This window comes from Gadus morhua, chromosome 4, assembly GCF_902167405.1.
Source record: "Gadus morhua chromosome 4, gadMor3.0, whole genome shotgun sequence".
Taxonomy (NCBI): domain Eukaryota; kingdom Metazoa; phylum Chordata; class Actinopteri; order Gadiformes; family Gadidae; genus Gadus; species Gadus morhua.
The window spans coordinates 33,846,137-33,870,242 of NC_044051.1; the positions used below are offsets into that span (position 1 = coordinate 33,846,137).

At 43.6% G+C, this 24,106-nt stretch overlaps 2 protein-coding genes across 4 annotated transcripts in view; both read right to left on the reverse strand.

Annotated features, from left to right (window-relative positions):
- Positions 1 to 296: 296 nt before the first annotated feature.
- LOC115542285 (tripartite motif-containing protein 16) lies at positions 297 to 5,703 on the reverse strand. Of its 3 annotated transcripts, none has more exons than XM_030354526.1 (3): positions 4,139 to 5,703; positions 1,964 to 3,521; positions 297 to 1,456 (listed from the first exon to the last, which is right to left on the reverse strand). In XM_030354526.1, exons 2-3 carry the CDS (start codon positions 3,171 to 3,173, stop codon positions 882 to 884), a joined length of 1,785 nt encoding a protein of 594 aa, XP_030210386.1. In that variant the 5' UTR covers positions 3,174 to 3,521; positions 4,139 to 5,703; the 3' UTR covers positions 297 to 881. The 3 variants fall into 3 exon arrangements, with proteins under 3 accessions (XP_030210386.1, XP_030210387.1, XP_030210385.1); XM_030354527.1 differs by having other exon boundaries at positions 297 to 1,065; positions 1,360 to 1,456; positions 1,964 to 5,703; XM_030354525.1 differs by having other exon boundaries at positions 1,964 to 5,703.
- Positions 5,704 to 7,015: 1,312 nt separating this feature from the next.
- LOC115542396 (NACHT, LRR and PYD domains-containing protein 12) overlaps positions 7,016 to 24,106 on the reverse strand; it is a 44,529-nt gene continuing 27,438 nt past the window's right edge. The window contains exons 7-11 of the mRNA XM_030354662.1: positions 14,260 to 14,433; positions 12,159 to 12,332; positions 11,736 to 11,909; positions 11,514 to 11,560; positions 7,016 to 8,786 (exon numbers count right to left, since the gene is read on the reverse strand). Coding sequence (XP_030210522.1) covers positions 8,242 to 8,786; positions 11,514 to 11,560; positions 11,736 to 11,909; positions 12,159 to 12,332; positions 14,260 to 14,433 — 1,114 coding nt within the window. The 3' untranslated portion in view covers positions 7,016 to 8,241. The remainder of the gene's footprint in view (positions 8,787 to 11,513; positions 11,561 to 11,735; positions 11,910 to 12,158; positions 12,333 to 14,259; positions 14,434 to 24,106) is intronic.

Consider the following 24,106-nt stretch of genomic DNA (forward strand, 5'->3'; position numbering starts at 1 on the left):
TCAGGATTAAACGCGATTAATCGCAAAATTCTTTCTATGCTAAATATCCCTTGATTTCTTTGTCCCATTAATTTTTCTCATTTTAATGTTCTTATCAACATGGTGAAATTTATCGGCTTGTCTTGTGCAAATGATTTTTTATTGATGACAACATATACTGATCAAAACAGGACGATACAAAAAAAAAACCTATAGTGCAATTAAACGATGAAAATCCAAACATACTGCCTTGAACATAGCAGTCAGGCTACTGCTTCTTTGTTGTGAGCCAAAGAAAAAAAAAAAGAAAAAAAAAAAAAATTAAATTATATACAGGATTTTAACAAGAAATAAAAATCATGTCATCACCATGAATAGGCAGAGAGCAGCCCTGCTATCAGGTTACAATGCTACAATGCTTTTTGTGGATACATTTATATATTTTTTTGAGGAATACACATTATTTTTCAAACCTATTTTCTGTCTGCTTCTTGAATGGTTATTCACGGCCATAAGAATTAACTAGAATGCAGATTTCCTTTTCACCTTTATCTTCACCTTCATCCTCATCATCCAGTTCTTCAACCTGTAGATCTCAGAGAAGACCCCTTTTCCCTCAACCCCCATCTGGCTTTTTACTTTTTTCTTTGTTTCAAAAATAGTATACATTTATCACTCCACCCATGTTTTGGACTGTACAGTGCTTCGGTGTGATTTGGTCAACTCTGTCATTGTGACCAAATAGAAATGCTGCCTCGCGATCGCTGGCTGGCCACAAATACCCTCCATAGAGCCACACAACATGACTATAGATTTTTACCACACAAATGATACAACAGTCCCTCACTCTGTAGAGACCATCCTGCCATGCACTAAATGAGGGAGGGAGTGAGAGAGAGAGACTATAACTGACACAACGACACTTTGGAACGAGAATCACATAACAGAAACCCAGGGTAGAGGTCGTGAGTGAATGTGGAATGGAAGGTGTGGATGTGTGTCCGTTTTGCTGAGGACCCTCCTACATCTGGGGACACACCGTAGAAGGACAGAATGCCAGCAGATTGGTGCAGATACACTCCTATCCTGTTAAAGTGATAGGGGGGGGGAGGCAATACTGTGACACTACCGTTGTACCAGGCAGAGCAATTATCTCCACCAAAACAATCATCATAACCATCATCACAATGAAGACACCACGAATGTATATTCCATCCAAGCTGACTGTCAGCGTACATTCCTCTCCTATGCATTCGTCTGTATGTCACTCCTATAGCCACCACTCCTTCCCACTCTACCTCCCAGTAACAGCGGCCAGTCATTCCCTCTCTACACAACACCTGTCTATGGTAGTCAAATCTTTGTGGGTGGTCAGGATACCTCTGTGTTATTCCAAGCTGCATCACCCTTCTGTTGTCCTTAGACAGAGAGAGATGTCTGTGGGCTGTGTTCGGGTCCAGTGTGAGTTCACAAGCATCTGACGGGAAAACAAGACATGATTAGGCCGATTAACCAGACAGAAATGCCCTGATGAGGTAGTCATTTACATAATTCTGAAGCAATGTGTATTAATATTATCATAAACAGCATTCCACTAAGAGTAATAATATTTATTTTATATCCATTATAATCCTATTGTATATTTGAATAGATGATTATGTCTGATATAATAATGATAGTAATGAATAATATTAACTTTTATAATCATAAAATATGAATCCAGACACATTCCTAATAATTATTAGCCAACATTATACAAACGTTATAGCATAACGTAAAAGGCATAATAACAATAATCATTGAAAGCAAATAGTTTAAATAGAATACACACAGAATATATGTATCACTCATTATTTCTTACTATTTTTAATGATGATGGTACCCTGATTTTTATCAAATTGTGTGTAACAATAAAATGTAATAATTTTAACCATTGTTAATAATTAATAAAATAAAAATAATATATATTGGATTTTAAACTTACACCTCTTAACACCTGGTTTCAGGTCAGGCAGCTTCTTCAACTTCATGTTGTTTGGGAGTTTCTTCATTACACCTCCATGATTTACTGATTTCCCATCCTCAGAGAGGAGGAGCTTGGGATGAGCGGTATCAGGATCCAGAGTCACACGCTTCTTCATCTCCATGTTCAGTGTCTTCTCCAACTGATCCAGGGATCTCCTCAAGGTCCCTACGTATGACGGAGGACGAACCTCCACCGTCTTCCAGGCCCTGGTGGTTGGAGGATCCTTCAGGGATCTGAAGGCCTGGAGGAAGTGGAGATGGTCTTTAGTGTCTGAGAGCTGCTTCACCTCTGAGCTTCTATTGGTCAGATCTTCTATTTCCTGCTCCAGCTCTTTGATGAGGTCTTCAGCTTGTTTCTCTGTGGATTTCAGGTTCTCATTAACCGTTTGGTTGAAATCATCCCGGCACTTTTCAACACAGCCTATCATAGCAGTGAAGACCTGCCCACCATCGGCTATCTCTCTGTCCGCGTCTTTCTTGCTCATGTCTACTGTGTCTTTGATCTTCTTTATCTTTAGTTTTCTCTCCTGGATCATCTGCGGAACTTCAGCCTCTATCTTCCCCAGCTGGACTGTCTTCACTTCATATTCCTCCTTTAGAGGTACAACAGGGTGGGACCTGTGGTCACCCTCTGTGCAGAACTGACACACACACACCTGTTCAGTCTTGCAGAAGAGCTCCAGTAATTGATTGTGTTTCTTACACATCCTGTCTTCCAGACGGTCCATAGGCTGGACCAGCCGATGTTTCTTCAGGCCTGCTACTCTCTGATGTGGCTCCAGGTGGGTTTGGCAGTAAGAGGTGAAACACACTATGCAGGACTTTACGGCCTTCAGCTGGGTCCCAGTACAGAGGTCACACGGAACTTCTCCTGGTTCAACACAAGGCTGCTCTTTTACTCGTACACCAAACCGATCAACCATCTCTACTAAGAGAATATTCACCCGTAGATCAGGTCTAGTACGAAAAAGCTCGTTGCAAACAGGACATTTGTACCGGACTTGTTCATCCCAGAACTTTGTAATACAGGTTCTGCAGAAGTTGTGTCCACATGGTGTGGTAACTGGGCTGTTGAACACATCCAGACAGATGGGACATGAAAAGTTCTCCTCAGACCAGGAAGTGTTAGCATAGGCCATTCCTAGACACAGACGACAAGGTATTAGCATTGAGGAATTGGATTACTTTTAGTTCCGTAATGAAGAGAGAGGTTTTAACTTTTCTAAAAATTGTTTTACTCACCTTCTCGTAGTTTCTTAATTTGTTCCAAAATGCAATTTATTTGTCTCCTGAAAGAGAGAACTGCTTCTACATCGGGTAGCTGTAGTGTATATTCTACCCTAAGTTTTGTTTCCTTAACAAGACGTCCTCTCCTCTGCTCTCCTCCCCTAACACCTGACTCCTCCCCTAACACCTGACTCCGCCCCAACGGACACACAGTTCACTAACAACTGGCGCCTTTGTGCGCATTCATGAACTGTTTGCTACTTCAAATTTGCTGTTTGTTCACAGAGAGCCTGAGAAAAAAAGAAATGTTTGTGTTAGTGATGATTCATGACTAACTAGCAAATACAGTTGACTTGATGTAGCCTGAGGCTGGTATATTCTCCGAAGTCTTTATAAAAAACACCCTCTCCCTGTTTGCCCAGGTTATATTTCCTATTATGGTTTATGATTTAATATTGCGTTAACGACGGTGGTTGTATAAGGCTTATCTCCTAGACTTTAACCTCATAAAACATAATGAACCCGAGTCATTTGACTAGGGCAGACAAACTTGACCGACGGCCCTATCAGAGACGACAAACATTCGTAACCATGCAGCAGTTAACTCTAGTACCCGTTACTGAAGCTATCGTACTTTTACCACACACTTCTAGCAACCAATATAATCTACTACCAGTAAAACACTGTGTAGCTAACATCCACCTAGAAATGCCTCATGATTCTGGCTAACAATAGCCTTAAGCCTGCTGTAGGTCTTGAAGGGGTCAGCTCTATAATGACCTGACACAATGTCACGTTATCAGTTCTGCATTAAGGAAGTGAATTCAGGTCCAAAAATAGATTTATGTATGCAATAAAACAAAAATATTGTCAGTTCTAATGTAGACCTAAAGATAGGCTAACTTACTAACTGAAAGAGGTTGTACTTTCTTCTTTAGGGTCTGATTTCGCTATTCCGGTACCTTTGAGGAAGAGAAAATACCTGTTGAAACAAAGAGGTCTAAAGACTTAAAGGGTTTCTTCCGTGTGAAGAAACCTAGACATGAGAAAAGGGACTGTCCCGTCAGCCAACCTGATTAGTCTGACAGGGTCAGCAATGAGCACGCTGCAGTAACTGCACATTGAGGCCTTCCTTAACATCAAATCTTCAATATTGGGATTCTGTCACAAAGCTCAGACTCTAAAGTAACTATCCTCTGAAACGATGAACTAATGTCAGTTTAACCTGGCTAGAACCGTTCTAACCATCTTTATACTTTAATTGAACCTTCACAAAAGTATAACAAAATCATTAATCAAAGGATACAAAGGATAATTATCTGATTCTAATTGGTAGCTTTTTGTCATCCTGACCTCTTGTCATTGTGTTGTAGGCCCTCCAATCAGGATTGAGACATTCCTCAGGCAGCGGTGAGGATGAGCATCCGTCAGTGTCTGCAGCTACAGAGGCATAACAGGATGTGACCAGTTCTGCCCAGTGCATATGCAGTATAGCCTCACTTTAAAAGCTGCCAAAATGTGATGGTACTAGCAGTATTTCCATCGGTCCTCCCTCCAACAACAAGATGTCCCTTTTCAGACACTTTAACTGGAGGCTTTGATCCACCCTTGACGAGACCCCCTCTTCTTGGACCCTCCAGTATCCCACTAAATCTGGACCTCATTGGTCCAGACTTTATTTTTTACAAGGACGTTTTTACACCCACCTCTCTCTTTGATACGGCTGTAATAGTTAGGTGTGTGAGTGTGTGTCTGCGTCTATGTGTGTTTTCTTTAAAATCTGGACCACCCAAGTTTAAGTTTTTCAATTATTTGACCAAACAAATGGAACCTGTGTTTACAAACGTAATGTACCTACTCCCCTGAAAATATCTATTCCACTAAGAATGTAAAGATTCAAATTTTAGCATTTTTATTGAAACCAGAAAAGTGTCCAAAGATTAATTGCATTGTCATTCATGATTCCAAAATATAAACTAATAGTAATGTAAAGATTATTATCATAAACAATAGTATCTTCCTGAAATGTTATAACTGCATCTATTTACAATATTATAGCAATAACCCCCCAAAAAAATAACCAGAGAAAACATATAAAATATAGTATAATTTCCATGGGCTATATTTTATAATAGTAAGGTTATTTTCTTAATGAATTCATCCTTGTTAAATGACAGCAGTACAACATTTATGTAGTTCTATCAGATCTCACATAAAAATTGCCATTCAGAAAACATCATTAATTGTTTTGTTCGTTTGATTATTTTATTATCAAACAAAGGTCCTAGTCTGTTTGATTGACTGGTGAGATGATCAAGGGGCAGGGTTTATGCCTCGATAATTATAGAAACATGGAGAGAGGAATGGATAGAGAGGCTCACTAAAGTTGCAGCCAGTAGCAGAGTTGATATGAACACTGGCTTCCACATCATAGAAGTAGACCAGGGCCCCGTTTCCCGAAAGCATCGTTAGCCTAAGTGGATCGCAGAGTGGGTCGTACGAGCATCATACAGTTTTCACCCCGTTTCCCGAAAGCATCGTTGTTAACGAACGTCTTGAAAACGCTCATAGCTAACGAGTGCTCCAGGGTACTCGTAGGACGCTAAGAGCATCGTTAGCCTACTATAGAGTGAATTATTGCATGCGGGTGTCTTCATTCTTAAAAAAATGAAAACATTCGGGAGTATGCAATAATACAAATTATTCTAAAGAGGTCAGAGACTCCGTGCACAGCCCCGCCTTCCCCAGTGAACCAAGAAATCCCGCGCCGTGACGAACGGGGGATTTTACCCCCTCGGTTTTACACAGGAAACTTGAGATAAGAAGGTGAAATCGCCGGGCGCGCCAATAAGCTGCGACCGAACCGGCTTGGCAGTGTAGAAAGACCCATAGCCAGGGTTCGAGTTAGGTGGGAGGCATTGGGAGCTGAGCCCCCATAAAGAGAGGTCTGGCTCCCATGAAAGCAGTAAACTCAAATATCTTTGATAAGCCGCATAATATTGTAATTATACAAATAAAGCTATTTTCCCTTCCACATGCAGAGTAATATTGACGTTAAGTGGGATAATAGAACGCCGGTCATTATCGGGAAAATAAGCCCAGACAGGGCGAACCGGACACCGACTCGAAACGGAGGTGCTTCGATAATTTATTATTTATTTTCGATAATGAGCGGCTACTTGCCAAACGAAAAAATAACTTCGAAAGGTGTTTTTTTTACAATTTATTTGTTACCAACTTACCATACGTAGTGTTGATCAGCAGAGAAATAGTTAGCCAAAGACGTTGACGCCGAAGAAGCTGGCGTTGTTGTGAAGGGCCCATGCAAGTGAACCGAGCGTTCCACGGCATTGAGAAGAGCCGTGTCATAATAGCCCATATTTTTTTGATTTGATTTGATTTTGATACTATAGTAATTGTCCAGACACTGTAGTGTACTATGGTAAATACTATAGTGAGTTACTACACAGTGTAGTATACTATAGATTATTATACTATACTACAATATAGTGTGGGATTTACTATAGTAATTTTCCAGACATTGTAGTGTACTATGGTAAATACTATAGTAAGTTACTACACAGTGTAGTATACTATAGATTACTATACTACACTACAATATAGTGTGGGATTTACTATAGTAATTTTCCAGACATTGTAGTGTACTATGGTAAATACTATAGTAAGTTACTACACAGTGTAGTATACATTACTATACTATACTACAATATAGTGTGGGATTTACGATAGTAATTTTCCAGACATTGTAGTGTACTATGGTAAATACTATAGTAAGTTACTACACAGTGTAGTATACTATAGATTACTATACTATACTACAATATAGTGTGGGATTTACTATAGTAATTTTCCAGACATTGTAGTGTACTATGGTAAATACTATAGTGAGTTACTACACAGTGTGTAGTAACTTAAAATTGAGTAATTGGATGATTTAAAAACTGAAGCCCCATCAATATTAAATGAAAGTGAAATGTTGTCAAGGGTATCAACAAAGGTTTTAAGTTTTGAGGTGTACATACTTCCACTGTAAATGTCCCCCATGCCCATATTTGTTTTGCTGTCGTTTAAGAACTGTTAGAAAGTAGTGTTTTGGAAGAGCTCCTTCAGTTGTTGCCGTAAGGGCATTACGAGAAAATAAATACCTTTCATTTTTGTTGACTCTTTCATCAACATTTCCGTCACTGCAGCAAGGGGTAAACAACTTACCTATATATTGCGAGCAAATTTTACAGTAATGGTGAATTTCGAATTGTTTTGCCAAATTAAAGAAAGATTTGTCAAAGTAGTATTTACTTGTGGGGGCACATCCAGGTGCTACAATATTTAAAAGATCCAACAAATCTTTAATCCACTGCCACTAATGCTGTGCTTCAAGATGAAGGCCAGAATGAGGCACAGTAGCTGTGGTTGTTGAACATTACTATATTTGTTGAACAAAATGCATGCGAGCGTGTGTTTATATGCGCATGTATAAACACACGCTGCTTGGCACATGCGCACATGACTAACTTGAGTAACTGGTGCGACAGGCCTGCTATTATAGTAGTAAGATATTCATAATGCAAGTGGTCTGGGAAAAGCTATTGATGATGTTGTGATTAATTTAAACTGAGTATTGATTGCTTCTGTTCTGGTGGGAACAATACAGCAGCAGAACATGTTCAGTTAAAATATATGTGTCTTAATATGTGTGTGTGTCTGTAGATATGTGTATTTATACAGCATGTGTGTGTTTGTGTTTCGATGTGTGTGTGTGTGTGTGCGTGCTCGCGTGTGTGTTTGCATGCGTGGGCACATGTGTGTACAATGTATGCGCACGCGTGTGTGTTAATATATGTGCGTGTCTGTGTTAATATATGTGCGTCTGTGTTAATATATGCATGTGTTATTATATATGTGTGTGTGTGTTAATATATGTGTGCGACGTGCGTGTATCCTCAGACTCAGAGAGAGAGAGAGAGAGAGAGAGAGAGTGAGAGACTATAACTAACACAGAGACACTGAGGCACACAACGATACCCTGAACCCAGGGAGGAGCTCCTCCTGGGTGAAGGTGGACTGGAAGGTGTGGAGGTGTGTCAGTGTGTCTGAGGACCCTCCTCCATCTGGGGACACTCTGTAGAAGGACAGAGTGCCAGCAGGCCGGTCCAGATACACTCCTACTCTGGTAGAGCCAGCGTACGGGAGACGTATGTCTGTATCTCTACCGTTGTGACGGGCAGAGCAAAGATCATCATGAAAATAAAGAGTCCAGGACTTGTTGTTCCATCCAAGCCTGCTGTCATTACCCCGTCCTCTTCTTGTGATCGGTCTGTATGTCACTCCTATAGAAACATCTCCTTTCCTCTCTACCTCCCAGTAACAGCGACCAGTCAGACCCTCTTTACACAACACCTGGGACCAGCGGTCAAATCTTTCTGGGTGATACGGATACGACTGGTCCTCTCGAACCCCCGTCACCTTTCTGTTGTCCTCAGACAGCGAGAGTCGTCTGTGGGCTGTGTTTGGGTCCAGTGTTAGTTCACAGGCATCTGATGGAGAACAAGACATGATGAGCTGCTGAACCAAACTTCATCATCATCAACACTAGTACTGTTCTCTTGCATTCTTCTTTTTCTGTTTCACGTTCATCTACTCTACAAACTTTAACATAGAAAGACTAAATAATATCAGAGCTGCTATAGTGGACTAGTGTGCTATAGCTTTAGAAATAGTTAATTTAAGATAATTTAAGCTAAACTTAAATGTAAATCTCATGTGTGTGTGAGTGGCTTTCCCTTTCAAACATTGAAGCCTAGAAAAATGTATAAACTGAATCTACTCCCGCAACATTTAAACAACATACACATATTATATAGCAAAACGTTCAAGATGGTGAGCTCATTGCTCCTCTAGAATATCTAAGCTACAGTCAAAATAGTTTACAAGATATTAGACTTTCAAAGGTTCCAATACACATTCATTGTGATCCACCTGTGTGAACTAAAGAATGAACCAACTGAGCTTAGCCTGGCTCCGCCCGCCTAAGTACTTCCGCTCAATTTGAATTTCCCTTCAGTACTAGGTCTGGACCTGCTGTATGTAATTTGGTTTTCTTGCGCCGCCACAGCGTGCGCCCAATCAGCGAACAGAGCGCTTGTCTGAGAACAATAACGATAAAGTCGTGCGCCAGTTTGAGTTGTTGTTGTAGGTCGGTAGTTGATTTACAATGTGCAATTTTTCCCTGATAAATTAAATTCGACGAACAAAACCTGCAGCTGTCGTTGACGGACATTTTCGTGCAGGTGTTTGGTTTGTGTACAACCTGCGCGTGATTCCCGGCGCATGACATACGTCACAACCAAACGTTAGCGATTGGTTATGGCAGATCCAGAGTGGCACTGGGCAGATCCAATCATTTTAAACTTCAACAGACACCCGCCTTCAAGTGAGTTAACGTTTGTCAATTGATCTGGTCCAGACTCTCTGTACAAATGAAATTAAATGAAGTGAAGTACGAGAGTCTGGTAGAACCAGGCTAAACTGAGTTCACATACAGGCTGGAAACTAACTGTTGGTACCATAGAACTGGTTCATACATACTATATATAGACATGTACACATACGTACACACACCTACACAAACATACTAGGCAAGGCAAGGCATACTAGACACACATCAACACAGGGAAACATAGCTACACCTACGTGTAAACAAGTACACACACGTTTACACAAGTACACATACATACCATACATACATAGTAGGGGTGTAACGGTACAACCAACGCAAGACGGTGCTTGTCCCAGGATCTGCCCTTGCCCCTGCCCTTGCCATCGCCCCGGCCCTCGCCCCGGCCCTTGCCCTTAAGTTGCTCTTTTCCCTCATGTTTTTGGACTTCCTATTGGACATTTTCGTCGTTGCGACCGCTAGTTTTTTGTTTCCCTGGACTTAAGTGCCCCAGTGCCTAGCCAAGCTCCTTAGTTGTCCCCCACAACTGATTTGCCCATGCTCGTTGGAGCCTGTTGCCTACGAACCCTGTTTTAAATTAAACTATATTTTTGGTTTAAGTATATCGTGTCGGCATTGCGGTCCACTTTCTGCACCCTGGCCAGCAGTCTTGACAACACTGAAGTCCCGGTTCAGTTCAGACCTCGGTTCAGACCTCACGGTTCGGTATGAGTTCAGTACAATGAAGGGAAATGAAAAAACTAAAATGCAGCAATTATTTTTTATTGTGCATGTCTCAGGTTGTACCACCTAGTGTTTTACAGCCTCTCCCCTGAGCCAGCTGCAACCGCCTGAACTGTGTAATCTAAGATGGAAACAATAAGTACCCCACATCATCTCCAGCCTTCATTCGTAACTTGTAAACAATAAGACCATCAGTTATAAAACAGAAAATGCCGCTTGTCTTATGAAAGTGCGAAGTACATATAACAAAACAGGACCTTAGCCAGTCCCATAATGAGCTTTCCACAATCCTGCCGTTTTTTCGAGGCGGATCAAGGTCGAGGGTGGGGGAGTGGCACTGAGCAGCTTGCGGCCACGGTACCATGCGCTGGTGATTACAGTGGATGTATCGCAATTGCGAGGTGCACACAGCCTTTGGCCATCTTCTGTAAATATTCTAGAACACTGGGTGCTCCAGCGGGAGTCATGGAGCTCTATATCTAAATAATATATTATGCATAGATATCTATATCATAACATTTATATTATCATGGCCAAAACCTGTGTGCGCTTCCAGACGATATTATGAATCTCAAACGACTGTGTCGGGTTCTCGGCAGCTACTTCCGATTGATGTGGAAGTGGAAGAACCAGAGACGTCGGAGGAAAAAATTGTAGCGGTGGAAGAAAATGTAGCACTGGCCAGAAGGCGGAGCTCGGCTACCTAGGCACCAATCAGGGCTGCAGTTTAGTTGTCCCTGAATAACTTGTGTATCTAACATTAGTTCCGCATTACATTTCTTAATTCGCACGCCAGTTTTATTTAAGTTTCTACAGTGTATTCTCCATGTAACTCCATGCACCGAACCGTGACGTCAAATATACGATACAAATACATGTATCGTTACACCCCTAATACATAGACATGTACACACACCTACACACCTACACAAACGTACTAGTCATACATCAACACAGGGAAAATAGCTACACATGCGTATACACAAGTCCACATGTGAATGAGCGGACGTCACCTCCTGCTGTGTGGATGGACTTTCCATCTCAATAGTGAGTGTGTGATGTGATGAATCAAACAGACACTTACACTTCTTAAGAGCTGGTATCAGCCTCCACACTCCACCGTGCTCCACACTGGGGGGAATCAAAGTGAGAGCAGCATGTTGAAACATTCATCTTCATCACCTACTGTCTCATCATGTTCTACATAACATGAGTTACAGCTGCCTTTTAAAACCACTTCATCTAGCAGCGGCTTCAACCCTTGTAGGAGACTTTGTCCCTGAGTGGTGAGCTGTCCTGTCCATACCTGAGAGTGTCCAATCTCCAGTGTGGATCCTCCAGTCGAGCAGAGAGCAGCGCAGCTCCTGAGTCTCTTGGGTGATTGTAGCTCAGGTCCAGCTCTCTCAGATGGGAGGGGTTCGAGCTCAGAGCTGAGACCAGAGAAGCACAGCCTTCCTGTGTGACCAGGCAGCCAGACAAGCTACACACACACACACACACAGGCACACAGGCACACAGGCACACACACACACGCACACACAGGCACACACACACACACACACACACACACACACACACACACACACACACACACACACACACACACTTGTGAGTAAGTATTACTTTTCTTGAGGTAAATCTGGTTTAACTGTCTTGTGGTTTAACTGTTTAAAACTGTAGCATTTTAGAGTAGGGTAGAGCAAAAACAAAACTGTAGACTGAAACTGACCTGAGAATTTCCAGTGTACAGTGTGGATCCCCCAGTCCGACAGAGAGCAGCCTCGCTCCTGAATCCTGCAGATCATTGGTACTCAGGTCCAGCTCTCTCAGACTAGAGGATTTGGAGCTGAGAACTGAGGCCAGAGCTTCACAGCATCTCTCTGACAGATGACAGCCATTTAGCCTTCACACAATAAACAGAACATGTTAGGAACTGTGATTAATGTTGTATTTGAAATTTGTTAATAGACATGTTTTATTAGTTTAGATTAATGTCAATACAGTAGATCTTCAAAACTTAACTTACTTAGAGGTCAGATAAGTAAAGCATCAACAAAACTCCAGAAAATGTACCTAAAAAGTTATAGTTTGTCTAGCCGCGTCCTGCTACGCGGTCCGATACTTCCATCTACTGGCTACTTGACGAGAGTGGTTCTTCTCCTGACACACCGGTCTACAATCACCAATCACATTCCCTACTTCAGCCAAGGATCTCCTATGAGCCGGCGCCAGTTCGTCGTTACGTCTACCCAGTTAGTATCGGTCCTACCAGCATTCTTGAGCATCTGTTTCGTAGCCTGTCCCTGTGGTAACCATCTCTCTTCTTCTCTAGTTCTCCCCCTGTCACCGAACCCCTTCCTGCCTGACTACCCGCCTGTCGTTGAGTCCTTGCCAGCCTGCCTGCCTGACTACCCGCCTGTCGTCGAACCCTTGCCTGTCTGACTGCCTGCCTGTTACCAGACCCCTGCCTGCCTGACTACTCGCCTGTCCTTGAGCCCTTGCCTGTCTGACTGCCTGCCTGTTACCGGACCCCTGCCTGTCTGACTACCCGCCTGCCTACCAATAAATCCGGTTTCCTTTATCCCGTCTCTGCCTCCCTGTGTTCAGCACTTGGGTCCCCACGTCCTGTTCCATAACATAGTTCTAATAATAATCTGTTATTGTACTTCCCTAAACAACTCTAAAGTACACCTTACTGTCTGACTACATGGTTAAGTGTAGTATAAGAATGTAAACCAACACCTTATACCAGCATTAACAAACTGAATACAATGTACACCTTTTACTGTCATGGCAACACAAATAGAGTGAGATGAGGTCTTGTGTTTGATAAGATGAGTGGTAATGGCGCTGCGATGCACGCAAACTGCCAAGGTTTAGTTCAGTGCTGAGTTAAAGCGTGGCTGTATTGTGGCGCTGGTGTGATCACTCTATTGGGAAACAAGATCCACTTCAGTTCCAATGAAGACACTCTGCTTTAATCAGAAAACTAAAACAGTGGTTTGTCCTTTCTGCAAAGTTTTATTGAAATGTCACCGCAGCACTACCGCTATTCAAGAGCATGTGAAGAAATGTACTATTCTGGATGACCAAGAGAATATAAATCCTAATTGGAGTATATTATCCAATCAACATTATTGTTAGTAGGTATTTGATTGAGGAGGAGGATGAAGAGTTGGTTGGTGAGGAAAGAGATGTTGCGGCGCCGGTGGTAAAAACAGAAAAAGCCCCCCTATCAGTGCATACGTTAATTTGTAAAGTGGGAGGTCCCGGTGCGCAGAGGGGGGGGTGATTACAACACTGCTATCTCTGACTGACAAACTCACTCACCTTCGACCTGACAATTTTTTTTTAGCACTGGCAAGAAGGCGGAGCTCAACTACCTAGGCGCCAATCAGGGCTGCAGTTTAGTTGTACCTGAATAACTTGTGTATCTAACATTAGTTCTGCATCACATTTATTAATTCGCACCCCAGTTTTATAAAATGTTATACCGTGTATTCTCTGTGTAAATCCATGCACTGAACCGTGACGCCCGCACCGATTCAGTTCAATAGGAATACATGCATTGTTACACCCCTAATACATAGATATGTATACACACCTACACAAACATACTAGACATACATCAATCATCTGTTCACATGAATGGACACAGATGGATGGTAGGTGATCAATGACATTTTCACATCTAATAAAGAGGTGCATATTTGTTAGGGGTGCCACCAAATTAAAAAGATAGACCTGTTAACTTTCTAGAGATAAATCTGTTCAACGTCCTCTGATGTTGAACTTGTGGTGTAACTGTTTGACCATTGAGTGAAACCGACCTGAGAGTTTCCAGTGTACAGTGTGGATTCTCCAGTCCAGCAGAGAGCAGCTTCACTCCTGAATCCTGCAGGTCATTGGTACTCAGGTCCAGCTCTCTCAGGCTAGAGGAGTTGGAGCTGAGAACTGAGGCCAGAGCTTCACAGCATCTCTCTAACAGATGACAGCCACGCAGCCTTCACACAATAAGCAGAACATGTTAGGATCTGCAATTAATGTTCAATTTGAAAATTGTTTTTAGACATGTTTTATTAGTTTAAATGAATGTCAATACAGTAGATTTTCAAAATATAACTTAGAGTTCAGATAACTAAAGCATCATCAAAACTCCAGAAAATGTCCCTAAAGTTCTAATAAGAATCTGTTATTAAACTTAACTAAACAACTCTAACGTCCACCTTACTGTCTGACTAGATGGTTATGAGTAGAATAAGAATGTAAACATACACCTTATACTAGCATTAACAAACTGAACCCAATGTATACCTTTTACTGTCATGGCAACACAAATAGAGTGAGATATGGTCTATTTGATAAGATGAGTGGAAATGGCGCTGCGATGCACGCAAACTGTCATGGTTTAGTTCAGTGCTGAGTTAAAGCGTGGCTGTATTGCAGTGGCGGTGTGATCGCTCTATTGGGAAACACGACCAACTTAAGTTCCCATGAAGACACACTGCTTTAATCTGAAAACTAAAACAGTGATTTGTACTTTGTGCAAAGTTTCATTGAAATGTAACCACAGCACTAGCACTATTCAAGAGCCTGTGAAGAAATGCACTATTCTGGATTACCCAGAGAAGAAGATAAATCCTATTTGGAGTATATTATCCAATCAACATTATTATTAGTAGGTATTTGATTGAGGAGGAGGAGGTTGAGGCTGAAGAGTTGGTTGGTGAGGAAAGAGATGTCGCGGCGCTGGTGGTAAAAACAGAAAAAGACCCCCTATCAGTGCTTACGTTAATTTGTAAAGTGGGAGTTCCTGAAGCACAGAGGTGGGGTGGATCTGACAACTCAAAACGGGGGTTGGAGGTAGGCAAGGCCAGGCAAGGCAAGGCAACTTTATTTATATAGCACTTTCCCTACACAAGGCAGACTCAGGGCCCTATCTTGCATCCGGCGCAAGTGACTTAGTCACTGGCGCATGTGTCGTTGCTAGTTTACAACTGGCGCAGAGCGTTCTTTTCCCACCAGCGCCACTCGCCGGTAAATTAGGGATTGATCATGCGCCGCAAGGGGCGGTTCGGCGGAAGGAGGAGGTGTGTTCCGGCGCAAACGGTATTTTGTCGTCTCTGAATACCATTGCGCTACTGACCAGGAAATACCTGGTTTAAAGTCAGTGGCGCGTTGTTCAGACGCTATTTTAAGGGCGCATGCATACATGCGCATGCGATGCATACGGATTGCTTGTGCACCTCGCGCATACACTTTGCTTCTCTCATCTACCTAGCCGCACATTCTTGGTAAATTATTTGGGAAAGAACAGCTGATGCAGCGGTATTAAATCAATGCATCTGCAAACACCGTACAGCAAACACATATTTTCTTGACACAGACATCGTGTAGGCCTACATGCCCATAACTTTTAGGATTGATGAGTAGGCCTATTTGATCGTGAATAACATTGTTTTACAGCGAGTGAGTGTTAAAAAGAATGAATGAATGCTGGCGCGCGTGTGTGCTCTGTAAGGCGCCCAGTTTCCAACCTCGAAATTTCACTTCATTTAAATTTAATTTGCATGGTATTTCTTATCCTTACCAGATGCCCGAACCACCTCAGCTGACTCCTTTCTAAGTAAAGGAGCAGCGGCTCTAATCCGAGTTCCTCACGGATGGCTGAGCTTCTCACCCTATCCCTAAGGGAGACGCCAGCCACCCTTCTGAGAAAACTCATCTCGGCCGCTTGTACCCGCGATCTCGTCCTTTCGGTCATCACCCAACCCTCATGACCATAGGGGAGGATAGGAACGAAGATCGACCGGTTGATCGAGAGCTTTGCCTTGCGGCTCAGCTCTCTTTTCGTAACAACGGTGCGGTAAAGCGAACGCAATACCGCCCCCGCTGCTCCGATTCTCCGGCCAATCTCACGCTCCATAGTTCCCTCACTCGCGAACAAGACCCCGAGGTAGGCCTACTTGAACTCCTTCACTGGGCAAACTAAACACGTAACGCATAATACAATCAATGGCAATGTCTATTACCGCGGGGACACATGCATATTAGGATAGCATACAATACTGATAAGAAACAATGTTTATAATGTATTGCGTAGGCCTATAGAACCACAGTTACCGCATATCATATGTTATAGCCTATCATACGTTTTCTTTGCCGAAATTTATTTGAGGACTCAGTATTTCTGAAGTTGTGGAAGAAAACCCCTTATTCCATGTGTGAATTAGGCCATATTATTTGGGAATAAACTGAGCCATTTGCAGTTTGAAATTCTCGGAGACTGCAGACGCGCTGTCAAAATATCTACTCGTCCGATTCAAATGCGCTCATGGCTCTTAAAGGGGATGGGAGCTGGCACTCTCATTGGTTTGTTGCACGTTACGCCCAAACCATACCTACGGGTAATTAGGCTGCTTCAGACCAACCCTTTTGACACTTGCGCCGCGGCGCAAGCGTCATTTATCCGCCTGTAAAATAGCGATAGCGCCGTAGAACCGCCCACAGGGCTACTTGCGCTTTGCGCTTCCCACTTGCGTTTCAGACCGTTAAAATAGGGCCCTCAAAGTGCTTCACATATGAACATTGTCCTACAATAAAAGAAAATCATAGATAAGTAAAAGAAAACATATGCAAAGAAATTAGTAATCCTCTCTCTCTGCTATCAGATCATGTATCTTTCTTGTAAAAATCGAAAATGGCAAAGGTAAAAAGGCATTTTAGTGATAAAATAGAAAATAAAGGCAAAGTTAAAAAAGCATTTTACAAAGTGCCATTTATTTAAGATTTAGCAGAAAGCTAAAGCAAACATAAAAGTCTTCAGTCTGGTTTTAAAGGTGGTCAGAGTTGGGTCAAGTCTTAAATCCTCAGGAAGTTTATTCCAGCTATTTGTTGCATAGTAACTAAATCCTGCTTTCCAATGTTTTGTTTACTCTGGGGATAATTAACAGATTGGTCTCAGAAAATCTTACTGGTCTAGAAGGCTTATTTAGTCGAAGCATATCAGTTAAATATTTTGGCCCCAAACCATGTAGGGATTTATAGGTTAGCAACATGGTTTTAAAATCAATTCTCTGACCTACAGGAAGCCAATGTAACGACTTAAGAATTGTTGTAATCTGTTAAAAGTTTTTGGTCTTTGTTAGAACTCTAGCAGCAGCATTCTGAACAATCTTGAGGTTTCCTTAGAGTTTTTTTTGGGAGACCTGTAATGGTGCGTTCACACCATACGTGAAGGGGTGACACGACTCCCTACAAAGTCAACGTAGAGACGCGAATCGGGTGAATTATTTGCTAGAGAAAACCGGCGAGAAGTTTTGATTTGTTGCGCGACACTTTCGCCCGGCACGGCATATTCACGAGGATTTGCAGCACGACCAATTCGCTCGAGTTGAAATATTTCAACTTTGCCGCGACATACGCGTGATGACAGCCAATCAGCGTTCCATAACGTGGCCGCTGAGTGACATGCGTAACGTAACAGCCAATCAGCGTTCAACCGGCCAACAGTTCCCTGGAGTGCAGGCCGGGGTGAACCGCAGCATGGAGGAGAAAGTGATTGTTGCCGTTTGCGACTCCCGGAGCTCAATATATATAACAGTATATCATATAATATAATTTTATATATAATATCACGGCCAAAAGCTCTTTCCGCCTCTGGATGGCCGTACCGCGGGGAGCTCTCGTAGGGATTGGATTTTGCGGGGTTTGTTTACCGGCGTTGCAATGGTTACTGGTCTTGTGTGTTCCAACGGTTTATCTATCGAATAAATCGCTGTCTAATCAATACATCATTCACTGCCTCTTCCGTGGTCATTACAATATTATGAAAAGACTGCGTCGGGTTCTCCCACGTCTCTCCCTCTTCCACAACAGGTAAAAACATGCAATGGTGGTTATCTTCTCGGCCATGGTTGAGAATGAATTGGCATGAAGCACAGTTGCTGGTAAAAGAAAAATTCGCCTGACAAAACTTGCACAGACAGATTATGATTTGTCCCACGACAAAACTTGGGCGACAACGCGAACGGGTGGCAAATATGTATTTTGGTGTGAATGCAGCATAAGGAGACCATTGCAGTAATCAAGCATACTAGTGATAAAGGCTTGTACAAGTTTGTTTAAGTTTTCGGTGGACATGAGCCCTCTAAGTTGGCAACAAACGGAGAGGACGCTGGCGCTGTCTGTTCGCCGCTTCTCCTAGCAATTTTTGGGCCAATTTTGGCCAATTTTACTTTAAAAAGTGATTTTTTGTTGACATATAATCTCTACTTGGTTCCCTGCAAGCTACATCAGCGACGAAAAGCAAGCTTATGGACTGTCTTTAGTTGTTCCAGTGTTATTGTGTTATTGTGAAGAGCCGTGTAGCTCACTTGTTATTTTGGCGTCCCTAGTAACGGCTAATAACAACGGCTAAAAACAAGTAGCTGATGTGACATTTTCCTGGTCACTGCTGGCGTTTTTTTCGGTGATCCTGGTGAGGAATATGCCCTGGTCAACCTGCTAAGCTGTCTCTACTGTCTCGTGGATTTTCTGCACTGCCTCCCAGCTCTTCCCCAGATGCGTCGGGTCCGTAACTAGCTACAAACAGGCAAACATCACTCAACATCAGGTTCGATGTTGACGTACTTCGCCCCACAGCTGCTGAAGTACAACAATCGCTCCATCCCACCCTGTATTTCCACCATTAAGCAGCTAGGACTATTACGTAGACCTCGATATATCCACAGAGGCTCAGGGAGAAACTTTATTTATGGTCAGCCTGCCGGCTTCATCACATCCATTAGGTCCGCTGAGACGGCTGAGGGCAAAAGACGTAACATCGCGGGGGAAAGGACTTGACTTCATGTGTCTAACAGAAACCTGGCACCAGCCAGAGGTTTACTCTGCCCTAAACGAAGCCTGTCCCCCAGGCTACAGTTACTTGGAGGCAGCCCGCAGAACTGGACGCGGTGGTGGCCTAGCTGTCATCCACAAACAGGACCTGGAGTTGTCCCCCATGGTGCTGCCTACAACTTCCTCCTTTGAATGTCTTGCATTCACATGCAAGCCCCCCCATCCCATGACTGTTCTACTCATATACAGGCCCCCAAAACCCAACTCTGCTTTCATCCCGGAAATGTCTGATCTCCTCACAACACTCTGTACTACCTCTGCCAATACCATCATTCTGGGTGATTTAAATATTCATGTTGAAACCCCCTCATGCCAGCCCGCTGCTGATTTTCTTCAGCTGCTAGACTCCCTCAACCTACAACAACATGTTGATGCCCCCACACACTCCAGAGGACACACAATTGACCTGGTCATCTCAAACTCCGCCCCCATCAGCAACCTACAGGTCTATGATCTTGGCGTCTCGGATCACAGAGTTGTGTCAATGGAGCTCCCTTTTCCTTCCTCCCACACCAAACCAAAGCGGCAGATCCACTTCAGGAATGTGAAAAATATCAACATGGATGCCCTGGCCCTGGACCTTCAACATCTCTCCTCTGGCTCAACTGACTCCCTCTCTGTTGCTGACTCAGTGGACTTATACAACCAGTCTCTGAGCGGTCTCCTGGATCTCCACGCCCCCTTAACATCGAGGTCAGTCTCCTTCTCGCGCTCCGCACCCTGATACACCAGTGAACTACGTACAATGAAGGCTGCTGGGCGTGTCCTTGAGCGGCGACTCAAGGCCTCTGGTCTGACCGTTTACAAACAGGCATACAGGGAACACAGGAGGGCATATGCTGAAACCCTGAATAATGCACGGTCCAGGTTCTATTCCGCAATAATCAACAATAGCCCTGGTAACTCCAAACAGCTCTTTTCAACTATCCATCACCTTCTCAAACCCCCTTTACCATCCCAATCTGATGTCACCACGGAGAGGTGCAACATGCACATCAACTTTTTTAAACAAAAAGTGAATAACATCCGCTCACACCTCTCCACCACTACTGCCCTGCCCCTTCCAACTGCTGACCCACCGATTGACTCTGTCCAGACCCTCTGCTCCTTCTCCAGCATCACAAAGGAAGAGGTGGAGGACGTCATCAGGAAAATGAAGCCATCCACCTGTGCACTAGACCCCTTCCCTACAGCTCTGCTGAAGGCCAACATCTCTGCTGTCTCTCCACTCATCACCAATATCATTAACCACTCCCTCCTGGCCGGCCATATCCCATCTGCATTAAAAACTGCTGTCATCAGACCAACATTAAAAAAACCTACCCTTGATCCAGAAGTCCTCTCCAACTACAGGCCCATCTCAAATCTCCCATTTCTGTCAAAAGTTCTGGAAAAAACAGTTGCAGCACAACTCCAGGATCACCTCATACAACATCACTTGTTTGAAAAATTCCAGTCTGTTTTCCGCTATGGCCACAGTACAGAAACAGCCTTGGTCAGGGTCACAAATGACCTCCTGATGGCAGCAGACACCGGCTCCCCATCTCTCCTCATCCTCCTGGACTTAACAGCTGCTTTTGATACGGTTGACCACAATATTCTCCTTCACCGCCTGCAATACACCATTGGACTATCAGGAAATGTAAAGAACTGGTTCACCTCGTACCTCACTGACAGAACTGAGCACGTTGCCCTGGGCAAAGCAAAATCACACACCAACAACGTCACCTGCGGTGTCCCCCAGGGCTCGGTGTTGGGCCCCACACTGTTCTCACTGTACATGCTCCCCCTGGGTAGTGTCATTAGCAGGCATGGCTTATCTTACCACTGCTATGCTGATGATACACAGCTCTACATCGGGACAACCCCCACTTCTTCTGCCCCTCTGCCAACATCCACACTGACAACCTGCCTGGAGGAGATAGAGGCGTGGATGAAGCTCAACTTCCTACAACTTAACAGCCATAAAACGGAAGCCATCCTTGTTGGCACGCCACATCAGCTCCGCTCCCCCACCATCACCAATATCACCTTCTCTGGCAAAAACATCCCCCTTTCCACATCCGTCACCAACCTCGGTGTTAAAATGGACCCACAACTTAAAGTGGAAATGAAGCAATGAGAACTGTGACCATTTTTTGGTTGCTTTTTCATTTTTGAGAATACATGGATTTTCATTAAACCTGAAATTCAAGTAGTTTCACTGGAAAATGAAATGTTGATAACGACGTTCGCAACTAGGGCGCGGCCATGTTTTAAAAATGCAGGCGCTACGTCATCAGAATGGTTAGCGCTTTCAAATAAACATGTCAAATCTTGGAAGAAGAACAGGGGTGTCATTTTGTACTGCCCCTGGATGTTCAAACAAATATTATCGGGTAAAAGAGAGTGGTAAAATAGTTCATTTCCATGTCATTCCTGTCAAGAAGCCTAAACTGCTCCAAAGATGGTTATAGCTGCATTGAAACGCCTCAGCCCCCGAATGGGATGAGGGCAGAGAGTATGTAGCGACCACTTTATAGAGGCTGATTACATTGAAGAGGGAGATTTTGCTGTCCCACCAATCGGCTGAAGCCAGATGCTGTGCCAACAATTTTTAATTTTAGTGGCTATAGTGCTGGAGACACGGACAGACCTGTCAAATCGGACCCGGGCGCTGCTCTTATGCGCAGAGAAAGAGTGCAGTAACGCGCTTGCCAGGCAGAGGAACGAGAGGTAAACTTAGCTTCTAGTACTAGAGAAACAGAGAAATTAGTACACTCACTGTTCGAAGATTGTCTTATTTGCAGACTCGCTCCATGCTCTTGATCATTTCTAATCCATCGCCAAAATAATCCATTGATTTCGGAAATAATCCATTTGCAAACACCGTCGGTTGCACTATTTTCGCATATTCATGTGCACACCCAAATGGCACGACAATTACATGTATCATGAAATGAACGAACTGTAAGACAGCGTGGTAGCCCAGCTGCTGCACCCGTGTACTACTTTTCATAGCTGTAAACAACATCCTGTGGACGGGCAGAGCCGGGAGATGTCAGTTATTATCACCTCCAGTAGCCGCGTTTACATGGACACATCTGTTCCGCATAGATTTCTATGCGGAACAGAAAATGATCATGTATAGTATACGCATCATTCTGAATACAATTACCTGTTCGGCATAGATTCTATGCCGAATAGAAGAGGTGGTGTAGTCCGTTTTAATCGCCATGTATACACTTATTCCGAATAGATTGGGGTTTAACTTAGAGCAGCCGCAGTAGTTCGCAATTGGTCCACTGATCTCCGTCGGTACTTTTAAGCACACCGAACTTCACCGCTGTCAAGGAAAGTGGATTTATTGCCTGATTCACGTCTTTGTTATCACTCCGTAAAAGTAGTCCGGTAAGCGTGTCCGGTTGCTTAGCGACGGGACATGGGTGTTTATTAATGACGTGTTCGCGTATCGTAGTTTCCGCGCGAGTCCGAGATAACTGTAAATGAGTAGGCTACTACTTGTACTTTTGCAGGCTGAACGTTAAAATACTTCTTAACTTAGAGAGATGGCAGCTGCAGTAGTTCGCAATTGGACCTTCGAGGATTCCTGGCCACTAAATTCCCGTAAGACCACTCTCTCCCACCAGTCTTGGCTGCGGACTCATATCCAAATTCATCTTGTTTGCGGCGGAGCTTAGGGTTAATATATAATAATACGTTGCTGCGCTGTCCTCCTCCTTCTTCATTGAAGCAGCAGGCAGAGAAAAGCTCTCTCCTGCTGTGCTTGCATTAAAATCAAATTTAATCCCCGATAGTGATAAGACATCCATTATGTCGCCGCCGGTCCAGAGATGTGTCAGGTGTGCGCGAGAGACATAACGGACACTTTTGTTACTGCCATGTATACAGTACATTCGGAACACATTTTAGGAACAGATCTATGCCGCATAGAAATCTATGCGGATCAGATGTGCCATGTAAACGCGGCTAGTGAGGCTATGAGCCGCTATGTAAACAACATAGAATGTTACCAACCATTCCCGTGACGTCATCGTATTCTGAAAACAGAGATGGCGGCGCACAGGCTGAAAACATTATAATTTATGCAACTTGTTTGTGCTTTATTCTGAATAATGGTTCATATTTCCGACTTTATTTGTATTTATGGTATATTGAAATATTTAACAAGTGCTATAGACATCTGTTTATTTGATTGCTTCCTTTCCACTTTAATTTTGACACCCACATCAAACACCTCTGTACGACAGCTTTATACCACCTCAGGAACATCGCCAAACTCCGCCAATCACTCACCCTGGCTGATGCAGAGAAGCTCGTCCATGCCTTTGTCTCCTCCAGGTTGGACTACTGCAATGCACTCCTCATTGGGATCCCTGGCAAGAGCATCCAGAGGCTCCAATACATTCAAAACAGTGCTGCCAGGGTCCTGATGAGGGTGCGCAAGCATGACCACATCACCCCCATCCTGAAATCACTGCACTGGCTCCCTGTCCCACTCAGAATTGAGTACAAGGTCTCCCTCCTCACCCACCAGTGCCTTCACGGACTTGCCCCCCTCTACCTTCAGGAACTCCTCACCCCCCCGACAAACTCACGTACACTCCGTTCAGGATCCACTCACACCCTCCAAACCCGACATACGAAGCTGTGCACCATGGGTGATCGGGCCTTTTCTGCTGCTGCCCCTAGACTATGGAACGCCCTCCCTGACCACCTGAGGGCTCCACAGACTACAGCTCTTTTTAAACGGAACCTCAAAACCCATCTCTTTAAAAG

Excerpts from the sequence above, each read along its gene's own strand:
- LOC115542285 (XM_030354526.1), bottom strand. The coding sequence starts at position 3,173 with ATGCTAATACCTTGTCGTCTGTGTCTAGGAATGGCCTATGCTAACACT. Across the intron at positions 1,457-1,963 it reads GAAACCAGGTGTTAAGAGGT|ATGCTTGTGAACTCACACTG; the intron begins GTAAGTTTAAAA and ends TTTTCCCGTCAG.